At 52.2% G+C, this 12542-nt stretch overlaps 1 protein-coding gene across 1 annotated transcript in view; it reads left to right on the top strand.

Annotated features, from left to right (window-relative positions):
• Window positions 1-815: 815 nt before the first annotated feature.
• Window positions 816-12542, top strand: part of skila (SKI-like proto-oncogene a) — a 31255-nt gene continuing 19528 nt past the window's right edge. Inside the window, exons 1-2 of the mRNA XM_062530550.1 lie at window positions 816-1006; window positions 2215-3508. Of these exons, the coding sequence (XP_062386534.1) occupies window positions 2387-3508 (1122 nt within the window). The 5' untranslated portion in view covers window positions 816-1006; window positions 2215-2386. The remainder of the gene's footprint in view (window positions 1007-2214; window positions 3509-12542) is intronic.

The following is a 12542-nucleotide window of genomic DNA, read 5'->3' as shown; positions in this document are numbered from 1 at the left end:
CTTTGTTGCCTTGCCTAGAATTGTTTAGTAACACCAGAACATGGAAAAGATTAGCTAGCCAGCTACGCTTGAGAAGGTTTTTACGCTAGCAAGCCAGGCTAGCTAACAAGGTTTATTCACACTGAACTAGAATACGTGTAGCGCGGCGCGCTAGTTAGCAAGTCCTCATCAGCCCCGCTTGCTTGGCAAGAGAGGAATTATCAAGCGGCTTCGGCTCCTCGTTTGACTGTCTTAGCCTTTGGTTCAAGACGACTGTTTAGTGGTTAAAGGGTAAACAAAATAAGGTTTGCGAATGGTGTCCGTGTGTAAATATAGTCACTCAAGTTCATTTGGGAAATCATTTGGGTTGTTCATTGCAGGGGCTGTGCGATGTCGCTGGTCGTCCCGTGGTAACACCACTGCTGTTGGCTAGCTAGCGAAAGGGCTTCGCCAAATGGTTCTAGTTGTAACGTTAGCGTTATGCCTATAAATGTCAAACGGTGCCAAATTATATTCCATCGACTCACAGAGATTACACATACACGGACACTGGACATGTTAATGGTGAAAATGTTCTGCCGAAAACACTTAACACGTAACGGTTGCCCGATGCCCATAATGCTGCGACAAGATTAGTGTGAAAGCTCTGTCGGACGGTAATTTCTAATAGGCTAGACGGGTTATGTGCTGAGTGTAATTTCGAAGGCTTGTGTATGTAGGCTAGTCGACCAAATGACACATTCTACATTTTAGTAATAACGTAGCTTGATGGATCAGTCACCAGATCACCACTTCTTTCAAGGTAGAGTGGTCCTCTGGTTAGTGACTGGTGTCGCCTGTTTCGGGCTTGTGAATGTCACTATCACGGCTGTTTGCATACCATTGCTAGGGGTGAAACAGTGACGGGGATAGCCTGTGTATGTGCGCTGGGTGTCGAGCGGAGAGGAAAGGAGGTGAAGGAGAGGAGAGAGCTGCGCTGTGCCCTTGCCTGTACGAGCGAGGCGGAGATCGTACGCCAGGGACCATGGTAATACTGTGGTTCTTCTACGGGGTTGTTAAAAAATGTAGAATGGTTGTATTATTCTGCTTCATTTAGCTATTAGATAAAAACCCAAAGAATTCTTACGCGCGTGAAATGAAAACGCAGTGGTCTGAACCATTGAAGGCATCAGCAGCGGGTGGCAGCTCCGATAGGCTGCGATAATATCTTTTTAAATCATGGACATATTGCACGTAATGTTGCGGTTTTAAATTAGTCATAAGCGTTATGCGCCAAATACCTGTTCGTGTGTAGCATTTGTGTTCTTATCAGCTAAAAATGTCGGATGTGTTGAAATACAGACTGTTGTTGCTAAGCGGTTGGTTCTCCAGTGGACAGACAACGTCGTGCGAGGCACCGCAGATTTCACCAGAATTTTTTTTGGACAATCCCTTGCTTGTTACCCTGGTTTCATCCCGAATTGGCTTGTTCGTTGAATTGTGGTTGTTTCCTAAGCTGAAATGTTATTGCGACACATCACTTGCAATGCAGTCTGTAAGGTCACTGGTTGTTTTATCACGATAAATGACATTTATAGCTCACAGTAGTAACAACCCGTAATATCAGTGGTTAAATCATCATTTTAATGGTGTGGCAAGTAGACGCCATCAAAGAAATTACAATCGTCTGTGTTGTTGTATTCACAGTAGCCCCTGCATATCCTTTGGCCCTTTTGTTCGACCGTTTTTTATCTTGCTGTGCTTTTAAAGGATGCCTTGAAAGAGTGTTGATAGTCTATCAACTCTTTTCACTTGGGTGATGGGGTCAGCTTGCAGTCACCGTGCTCGAACAGGGAGCTCACCCGCTGACAATCCACAGCAGTGGAGGCTGCCTGGTCGCTCCGACCTGTTTGGGCAAACAGCTAATTGTATTATCACACTAAGTGTGAAGTGTGAACACGTTTTAGTCGGGTTTAAGTGGGGGAATGGGAACTCCTGGTTGCAGAATAAGTCGTTGACCACTATCCGCTGCTGATAACAGTCAAATTGCTTATTCCCCTCTGGTTTAGGTCTATTTGTGAAATTATGTAGGGTAATGGCCATTTGCCTCATTGTTTCCTGTGTCAAGTAATGCATGAGCCCAACCACCCCCACACCGACACACTTTTTTTTGTTTCAAAGCCCCATTTTCACTTTAATGTTTGTGTGTGAATTATTTGGAAGCCTATTCACATCTGTTATCCTTCTCCATTTCAGGACATTGAGAAAACCTACTGAATTCTTTCATCACCATGTATATATCTGGATGCAAGAGGATTCGTATTTTTTGACAGAGAGAGGATTAGAGTACCAGACACCAAGTGTGACACATTTCCAACGTAAAAAGACCACATCAAGTTCAGTCAACTGAACGAACCTGTGTTTGACCATGGCCAGCACTCAAACGAGTTTGAAGACCCCGTTTAAAGACCTGACCTCCTTCAAGGGCAACATGAAGCGCCTGTACCGCGAGCAGCTGGACTACGCGCCCATCAAGAAGCGTGTGATGGCCGAGATGAACCTGAAGCGGCGCAGCCAGGAGAGCCTGCCCTGTGGCCTCAAGGTGAAGCACGAGCATGTGGACGCGGAGCTCCTGGGCGCCGGGCTGGACGCCGAGGGCCGGGACCTCCACGGCGGTGTGGCCAAGGCTCTAGATCTCAGCCCCGGCCTCAAGCACACACTGGCCCAGTTCACCCTCAGCAGCCAGAGCTCGCTGGGCGGCCCTGCCGCCTTCTCCGCCAAGACGGCCCAGGACACAACCTCCAGCGCGGCCCAGCTCAACCCCATGCCCTCCCCGTCAGCCCTGGGCGGCGGACCGCTCCTGGTGCCCTCTGACAGCTCCACGGAGCTCACCCACTCGCTGCTGGAGGGCGAGTCCATCTCCTGCTTCGCGGTGGGCGGGGAGAAGCGCCTGTGCCTGCCGCAGGTGCTGAACTCGGTGCTGCGCGACTTCTCGCTGCAGCAGATCAACGGCGTGTGCGACGAGCTCTACGTCTACTGCTCGCGCTGCGACGCCGAGCAGCTGCACATTCTCAAGGTGCTGGGCATCCTGCCTTTCAACGCGCCCTCCTGCGGCCTCATCACGCTCACCGACGCCCAGCGCCTCTGCAACGCTCTGCTGCGCCCTGGCACTGCCCTGCCCCTGGAGCTGGGCGCCAAGCTGTCTGCCCAGGGCCTGCTGAAGGAGAGCAGGGACAACTTCCAGGTGGAGCACCAGTGCCTGGGCAAGTGCCAGGGGCTGTTCGTGCCGCAGTTCTACATGACGCCCGACGCGCCCTGCATCCAGTGCGTGGAGTGCCAGCTGCTCTTCTCGCCGCAGAACTTCGTCATGCACTCGCACAAGTCGTCGGACAAGCGCACGTGTCACTGGGGCTTCGACTCGGCCAAGTGGCCCTGCTACCTGCTGCTCGCCCGCAAGTACCTGGGCTCCGTCGAGGAGCCGCGCCTCAAGCAGCTGCTGGAGCAGATGAAGGAGAAGTTCCACTACCAGCCCAAACTCCTGCTAGAAAATGTAAGTGGCCGTCTGTCTCAGCTTTTTTTCTCTCTCTCTCTCTCTCTTTTTCCTGTAAAATCATATCCTATTATGTCTTTTCTGCTCTCCTAGTCCCTACAAGGGGTGGGAGTGGGGGTGCAGAGCAGGGACTCTGTCTGCTTCCTTTGTTTTGATTTCAATTCATTTTTCTGATGGTTTTTTTTCCCCCTACCTCAATCTCTCTTGCGCGGTGGGTTGGTTTCCTTGCTGCACCTCGCCCTGCATTGGGTGTTGAGGGGAGCAAGAGAGGTTGTGGCCGAGGGTCGTGTTTCCGGTCTGCTTTGGCTGGCCGGCAGTGTCTCCGATGCTGTCTGCTGGGGCCGGAGATGGCTGCAGCTGATAGCTCCAGGCCTGCTGTGCCCTCTCTGTCTCACGGTTGTTTTCGTAAACTTCGACTGACCCACATCGTAGTGTCAGTGTGTGTGTGTGTGTGTGTGTGAGAGAGAGAGAGAAAGAGAGAGATGGAGAGGGGCAGGTGACATTTGCTCTCTTGTGCCAGCCGTGCTGGGGGAGGCCAGCTGGCCAGAGCCAAAGGGGGAAAGTCCATCATTTGGCCCCCCGGTCAGCCTCAGGTCACCGAAAACAACAACCCGCCTTAACAAAAGACCAGGCCAGGGTGTGGTAATTAGCACTCTGTTTTTCTGGGTGATTGTGGTGCGGGATGTCCAATTGGAGGGCTTGTATTACTCAGCTGTGGTTTCAGAGTCTACCTCTCAGCCGTAGCTTTTTGTGTCATTATTCACCACCGCCCCTCCCCCTGGTCCTCCCCACCCACTGCTGCAAGGTAGAGTTTACGGGCAGGATCGGCTAGGGAAATGCCCTCATTGCATCACCAACTGCATCCTTTGGCAACGCTATAAATATTAAAGGTTAGAGAACTCTGTGGATTGTTCCGTAGTTTGTGTTGTGTGTGTGTGTGTGTGTGTGTGTGTTTTCTCTCTTTCTTTTCTTTTTCTTTCTTTTTTTGCCGATGGAAAAAAAAGGGCACAAAGTCACCCACAGTGCAAAGCCTATTGAAGCTGCGGGCTACAGTAGAAAATGGTCTGGATTGTTTCAGTGCCATTGACTGGCCATGTCTCATGACCTTTTGACCAGGCCAGGGCTTTTCAGCCTTGTGTTGGCTGCGGCTCATGACCGGCCCACTGCTCTGAGAGGTGGACAATAGAGAGGCAACCCCCCCCCTCCCACACACACACACACACACACACACACACACACACACACACACAAACACCCTACCCCCAACACCCAGCTGCTTCCACCTAGCCAGCCTTCTTTTCTGTCTGTTCAACTGTGGGAGTTAACAGAGAAAGCCTGTGACAATCACACACACACCACAGACACATTCACACATACCCAGACACAGATACACACTGTAACGGGTTATTTATATTTGGTGCAGGTGTGTGAGAGAGCTGTTTGCCCTGGACATACACACAGACACACACACACACAGACACACAGACACACAGACACGCGCACACACACACACACACACACACACACACACACACACACACACAAACACACAAAGACACACACACACACACACACACACACACACACACACACCCTGTTCTGTTTGTCTGAGTGAGTATGAGGTAGCAGCCCCAGTCACACCCAGCGTGCTTGTGCAAGTGTGCCGGAAATACCGTCTGGTGTCTCGTCTAGCGCCTAAACTACATAACTCAGCCCCCCCCCCCCCCCCCTCTGTCTCTGCTGCGCACACTGTAACTGTCTGAGAGGACGCTGACACAGACCTTGAGCCAATCAGTCATAAAGCCATGTCTGCAATACAGGCTGACCTCATCCTGAACACACACACACACACACACACTCATAGTCACTTGACACATTCATAGAGACGTTTCGTCTGACACAGATGTATGCTCAGTACCTGTGCCATACGATGTTGTCTACACTCCCACAACCACAGACATACACAGATGCATTCTTTACGTAACTGTGAGCCACTACAGTAACACACACACACACACACAATGTTACTCTCTCTCTCTCTTACACAGGCACACACACACACACACACACACACACTGTAGCAGGGTGGCGGGTGTTAGGTGCGCCAAGCTACGCTGTGAGTCAGTGGTACCTTCTGTCTATATATTAATCTATTAGCTGCTAAAGCAGTGACGTGTGTGTCTGTGTCTGTGTCTGGGTCACAATCTGCAAGGCTTTCTCTTTCTCAAGCTGTATTATGTGGCGTACTTCTCTTTTACCCTCTCGGCATTGCTCTCCTCTCAGGGGATTTCAGAACTTTGTTTTTGTAGAGTTTGTTTTTGTCTTCTGTGTGTGTGTGTGTGTTTTAATTACAGCTCATGAGCCTGCAGTACCCCCCCCCCCCCCTCAGCAAGTGCTTTCGGGTTGAGTAAATTGTCATTGGGTTGTGAATTTGTTCTAGTGTGTTTTCTTTACACGGCCAGGTATATCCTGTTCTGTCTATTCCCCTTTCTCTGATTAATGCTCAGTGCTCTGATCTGTCTCTTTCTCTCTCTCCCTCTGACTGTGAGTGCCTTGCTTGCCCTTGCCGTTAAACATGTATGGCTAAACAGCTTGGCTTTCCAGGCTCTGGTCTTAGAAGGACAATCAACCACCCCCTACACACACACACACACACACACACACACACACACACACACACACACAAGCACTCTCCAGTGTTGAGGAAACAGGTGTGTAAGCGTTGCTATGTGTCCCCTATACGACTGGGAAGCCAGACGAGAATGAGTGAGTGTGTGAAAGGTCAAAGTACTGTTAGTACTAGCAGACACTGCATCTATCTCAAGCATACTTCTCTCTTAAAAAAAAAAAAAAAACGTGTGTGTGTGTGTGCGGTGTGTCTGTCTGTGTGTGGGAAGTGGTTTAGGCAGACATGCTCCCCGATGGTGGCACTCACCCCAGACATCCTCCGTTGTGTGGCGGCTGGAGAAGAGGGGTTGTGTGCTTGTGTGTGTGTGTGTGTGTGTGTGTGTGTGTGTGTGTGTGTGGAGTGGTAGTTCTCTGAAGTGAGACTGACTCAGACTTTCCAAAGCTGAGTGAATGTTATTGAAGCACATGCTCTTTGACTGATGCCTTCTGCTCTGTGTTGATTTAACCCCCTTTACTCTCCCCTTACTGTGCCCCCCTCCCCCCCCCCCCCTGGTCTCATGTCCGTGTTTGCGCATGTTGGCATCAACAGTCCAAAGAGTGGAGAGAAAGCCGTCAGCGTCAACCTGTGAGACTATTTGTGTATTTTATGTGGTAACTGTTTGGTATCCTGTTGTCACAATATTTGAACAGCTATAAAATAAATTAAAAAAAAAGAAAAGAAACGGCCCCAGGTTTTTTTTGAATAGTTTAGGTTTAGTGTTGTGCTGCACACATCGCAGTGGTAGAAGGGGAATTATAGGAGCTCCGATCTGATTGAACGGTTTGTCACAACAAACAAGGTCAGGCGGGATTGATTGGGTCGGCGCTGGTCATGTCGATGTGTGCCAAGTGGATCGGTGAGCGACTGACCAGCCGAGTCCACCCCCCCCCCCCAACCCCCCCACCCCCCCGCTGGCCAGGAAATGCTGGGGTGTTCCGTTTCCTCTCTGCCTGTAGACATCACAAGGAACTCGTCTAAACCATAACAGCACTGCGCACATCCGCAGCACAGCGCAGAGCCAGCGTCTGCTCTCTGTTCCTGAGCGCTCGTGACGTTAATGGTACAGAACAGAGTGAAAAGCTTGTCTGGAATGAGTGTGAGCTGAAGGATAGCGAGAAGGATAGTGGTGTTACTCATTTGGTGTGTGTGTGTACTGTGTGTGTGTGTGTGTGTGTGTGTTTCTGTTTCTGTTTCTGTGTACTGGCCAGTGTTGTAGTGACCAGACAGACAGAAGAGATGATGGAGGGAAGAGTCATAGAGGGAGGGAGAGATATGAGACAAGTGTGTGTGTGTGTGTGTGTGCTATGGAGGCCTGCTGTGCAGACAGGGTTGGCTGCCAGAGAAGTCTGCTCTCTCTGTGCTGGCTGACTGTCTCTGGATGCCTGTTCTCCCGTGTCTCTGTCTGCCAGTTAGTGTGTTTGTGTGGTTGGCCATGTGCCTGTCCGTATCGCTATCTGCTTGTTTGCCTGTCTGTGTGTCCCTGTCTGCCTGTTTGTCTGCCCCTCTCTCTACCCGTGTCTGTGTGTGTGTGCGCGTGTGTGTGTGTGTGTGTCTGTGTGTGCGCGTGTGTGCGCGCGCAGGTGTGTGTCAGCCTGTAAGACAGCTTGCATGTCCAGGTCTCTCTGTGTCTGTGTGTGTCCTGTCCGTTTGACTTTGTGTCCAGCTTTGTATTAGGCTGTGAGCCTGTCTGTGTGTGTCTGTTCTTCTGTGTTTGTGTGTGTGTGTGTGTGTGTGTGTGTGTGTGTGTGTGGTGAGGCTGTGTGTGTCTGAGGCAGACAGCAGCTGTGGTGAGGTGCAGACAGCTGTGTGTCTGTGCTCCCATTCTCTATTTGGAAACCAGTGAGTTCATATACCACAGACCAGCTCTCCCCTGCCCCCCCCCCCCCCCCCCCCTCCTCCTTTCACTTCCTCTCTATCTTACCTCGTTCAGCTTTCCTCTCCACCGCTGCTCTCAGTGTCTGCCTGTCATTCTCACCCTCTAGTTTCTGAATTTCCACTGTTCGTTTTGTTCCCCGACTCTCTGTCTCTTATCGGTCTGTCTCTCTTGTGCTGTGGGTTTTCTTTTCTTTTTTTTTTCGAAGACTCGTCTGTCTCCTCGTCTCTCAGTGGGCCTTCCACCACCCCTGAGTTCCTCCCTCTGTTCTGTGTCTGTTTCTCTCTCTCTCTCTCTCTCGCTCTCTCTCTCTCTCTCTCTCTCCACTTTCCGCCTCCGACCTTCCTCCCTTTTCAGCGGGTCCCACTGACACAGTGGAACGCCTCAGCCAACAGACCCTTTCACCCACTCCGCACAACCTCAAAATGGAGGACAGCGAGCAACATGGAGGGAAAACCACAGCATCCTGCTCACAGTCTAACTGCCTGCCTGCCTGCTCTGCTCTCCGGCTTATACAGTCCTCAGCCATTCGCCGACGTGTTTTGATTTCTCCTCCATTTTGAAACCAGCGTTGGTTGGTTGGTTCACCACTTGGGCAAACGATGTCCTTTAGTGCTCGGACCGTATCGACATTTTCCTCCAAAGCCCCTTAAGCAATGGAAGTTCAGACTCTCAGAAGAGCATGTTAAGTGGCTGAAGCACTGAATAAGTCAGTGGTTATGTAAGGAAGAGGGGCTTGTTAGTGTCTGAGAGAGAGAGAGAGAGAGAGAGACAGAAAGAGAGAGACTGAAGAGAGAGAGAGAGCAAGTGAGAGAGAGGGATGACAGGGATGACAGTGCGAGAGTATTGATCGGTCTGGTCCGCTGATGGATGTGGGAGACGCTGTGACACGGATGGCGTTAGGGGAGAGAAGGAACAGTACATCTTTGAAGAAAAGGGCGCGGGTGGGAGAGGCGTGACGGGAAATGTTTGCAGAAGATCTGTCTGTGTCTAATTCCGGCACCCTGGACTCTGTGCTGTCAGGGAGGGGGGGGGGAGGAGGAGAGGATTGACTGTGGAGTGAGTGCGTTGTCCACTCATGCGACAGCAGGTCACCTCAGGACTGCCAGCCGCTCGTTGCGTCACTGCTGCCGCGGCTGGGCAGCATGAGAACACGCGCAGGAGCTCGTTATGCACGGCCTCCGGCCGTTTCCGAGGCGAAAGCTTGACCTCCCGGAACCTCCGCTGAAATGAGGTGCTCTGGTCCGGAACAATCCTCCGGACCAGCCAATCAGGCGAAAACCCTCTTCATCCTCTGACGTCTTCCAATTCCTACGCAAACAATGCCCAGCCTCCTCCCACCCACCCCCAACCCTCGCATGTGTGTTTCCTCCACACAAATAGCCCTTAAACCACCCCACTGCCATAGAGAAAGGCCTACTGTGAGGTCCTCAGTGGCTCCAGTGTCTGCCTGGCCTATTAATACTTGCTGCTCAGGCCCCGGTGGGCCCCGGTGGGCCCTGGGAAGCCGCTGGCCTGCTGTGAGTGGTCCCTGTCGCCCACTGGGCCCGCAGCGGCTGCCTGCCGGATTTAGGGCCTGAGTTCTGGCTGCTGTCCCACTGCGGGCCCGGAGATGCACACAGGAGTGCGCGGTTACCAGGAAACAACACGTTGGAAGGCAGGTGTCTGAACCACCTACCTCTCTGTCTCGGTCGGTCTGTCTGTCTCTCTTTCTGTCTGTCTGTGTGTGAGTGAGTGTGTGTGTGTATGTGCGTTGCGCACACACCAATGACAGCCAGAAGACACCCTGTCTGAGTGCATTTCACCACTCAGTGCTGCCATAGAAACCCACGCTGGTCCACAGAGGCACAGCACTCTTCTCGCGTTCACATTATCTGGCTGCTGAGAAGCTGCTCTCAGTCTCTCGCCCGCCTTTGCTGCACCTTCAGTGTGTGTCTTCCCACCTTCAGTGCGTCTCTACCCAGCCTCACGCTAGCCTCAGTGCGTCTCTACCCAGCCTCACGCTAGCCTCAGTGCGTCTCTACCCAGCCTCACGCTAGCCTCAGTGCGTCTCTACCCAGCCTCACGCTAGCCTCAGTGTGGTTTCCGCTCTACCGTCCCCCCCCTTGCCCCTGGGAACTCCTCGCTGCGCTGCTTCCTGCCCCCCAGCCTGCCGTCTAGACGGGATCTGGTGTTCGTGGCAACGCATTGCTATGGCGACCGCCAGTAACGGCAAATTAGATAAAGGACGGAGAAAAGAGGCGAGAGACAGGTATGACGCTAACGTGGCGGCACACGCGTCATCAGGGAATGTGCTGTAATGAGGAATGACGCGCTGTAATTAAACGATAGCCGACGAGGATATTAAAATGGCCGTCAGATCTCAGAGCGACTCCCGGAATGTGCAGAGAAGGGAGAGAGAGCAAGAAGGAAAGCAAAGAAAGAGTGTGTGAGGAAGGAGGAGGTTGATGATAGTGTAAACTCTAAAGCCCTGAGTGTGTTTGCGTTTGGAACGTCGCGGCTGCTCTCTGTCCCTCGGGGACTCTTTGATAAATGGCGATACACGCACGAGGACCGGAGGGCACTCTACTCTTGTCTTGTGGGAAGATGAGGGCCTCCTCAATAGGCAGCGCCCATGGTGTAACATTAACCCAGACACGGCGTTATCAGATGTGTGATAAGAGAGCACGCCTGTCTCTCCTCTCGGCCTTTCGTTCCAGCTCTCTTTCCCAATCTATGTTCAGCCGTCAGAGTCATGGTACAAGTACAAATGATTTCAGTAATGTGCTCTTGGACTTGGAGCACCAATGCTGCTGCCCCCCCCCCCCTACCCCAAACGTACACACACACACACACACACACATATACTCAGTCACCAGGGATCTGGGTTTACATACAGACAGACACTAGGTATTGAGAGGGGCCTTATGGTTTTTCCATTTTAGAGACACTCCCAGGCTACTCATCAGTCAGGCCGAGAGTGACAGCACGAGTGTGTGAATCACTCCGTGGCCTCACAGGTGGTTCTTGTCCGGCCTGAACGGCGTCTCCTCTCCTTTCCTCTCTACCTCTCCTCCTCTCCTCTCTTCCCCTCCTCCTCTCCACTCCGCTCCTCTGCTCCACTTCTGGCCCGGGAACCGTGTGTGCCAGACTGCAGACTGCAGACTCGTGCACCCTCTCCGTGCCTCCCCCGCCTGTCTCTGTTTAACCTCGGCTAAGCCCCTCCGCTCGCTATGCCTTTAATCGCGTTGCTGAGAGGCTCAGTAGCCTCCTCTCCCCTCCCCACTCTTCTCCTCTCTCCTCCCCTCCCCACTCTTCTCCTCTCTCCTCCCCTCCCCACTCTTCTCCTCTCTCCTCCCCTCCCCACTCTTCTCCTCTCTCCTCCCCTCCCCACTCTTCTCCTCTCTCCTCCCCTCCCCACTCTTCTCCTCTCTCCTCTCAGCCCTGCCGAAGGTAGGTAGGGTGGGGTTTTTTGGGGGGAGGGCTATTGGGACAACCCCCCACCCACTCCCCACCCTCCCCTTGAGGTGCCTTGGGAAAAACGGCCCCTGTGTGTGTGTGTGTGTGTTGTTCCCCTGCTCATGAACCCAGTCTGAGAGGGAGGGGGGAGACACATCCCACATGAGGCCCCTCTGAGCCTGTGTGTGTGTGTGTGTGTGTGTGTGTGTGTGTGTGTGTGTGTGTGGCGTAGCAGCAGCACTGGCAGTGCATTCATATGCAGACGCATTCCTGCTCCTGTCAGACAGGCCAGCCCCACACCCCAGTCAGCCAGGGGTCAGCATGTTTTATGCTAATGCCTGCTAGCATTTCCTTTCTGTTGATGTATGGATGTGGGTTTGCCCAGTTTCACTACCTAGTTTCACCCTAGACTTGTCTAAGTGAGCTGGTTTGCGCAGCAGGATGGTTTACTACACTGTTGCCATTCGGCTTTGGTCGTGTGGTGCTAGGTGTTAAACCACTCCATTTCCAGAGAGACCACATACCTGTAAAGTGAAACGTGTGCTCTCCTACCTCCTCTGCGAGTCATTTGAATAAGTAGTCTGTGAAAAGAAGACGAATATACGCATCTGTTTATGGAGATTACAGGGCTCATCTGTCGCATTTGAGATGAGCTCCACCAGTGGCCTGGCTTGAAGGCTGGGCACTAGCCTAGATAAATTCAGTCCGTCTTAGATCTGCTCTCTGTGGCGGTGTGTTCTCTTTGGACCTGGTGGAGTGCACTTATCATGCCGGGCAGACAGACAGGCACTGGGTTTGATTCCTCGTTAAGGCACCTTGATAAATATTTATTGCACTCTCTCTCCGTGTAGCCACTGTGGCGTATCATGTGTAGCAGGGTTGTTTTCTCAGAGGTGGATGTTTGTCAAACAACCCCTCCCCTTGTTCTGTGCGTTTATTACGCACGTGTGTGTGTGTGTGTGTGTGTGTGTGTGTGTGTGTTTCTGAGTGTTAGTGTCTCTGCGTGTTTGTGATTGTGTGTAAGTAGGTCTCTCCTGCTGATCTCAGATCCCTCT

This window comes from Sardina pilchardus, chromosome 2, assembly GCF_963854185.1.
Source record: "Sardina pilchardus chromosome 2, fSarPil1.1, whole genome shotgun sequence".
Classification (NCBI taxonomy): domain Eukaryota; kingdom Metazoa; phylum Chordata; class Actinopteri; order Clupeiformes; family Clupeidae; genus Sardina; species Sardina pilchardus.
The sequence above is the reverse complement of the archived record's forward strand: the minus strand, read 5'-3'. Positions and strand labels throughout refer to the sequence as shown.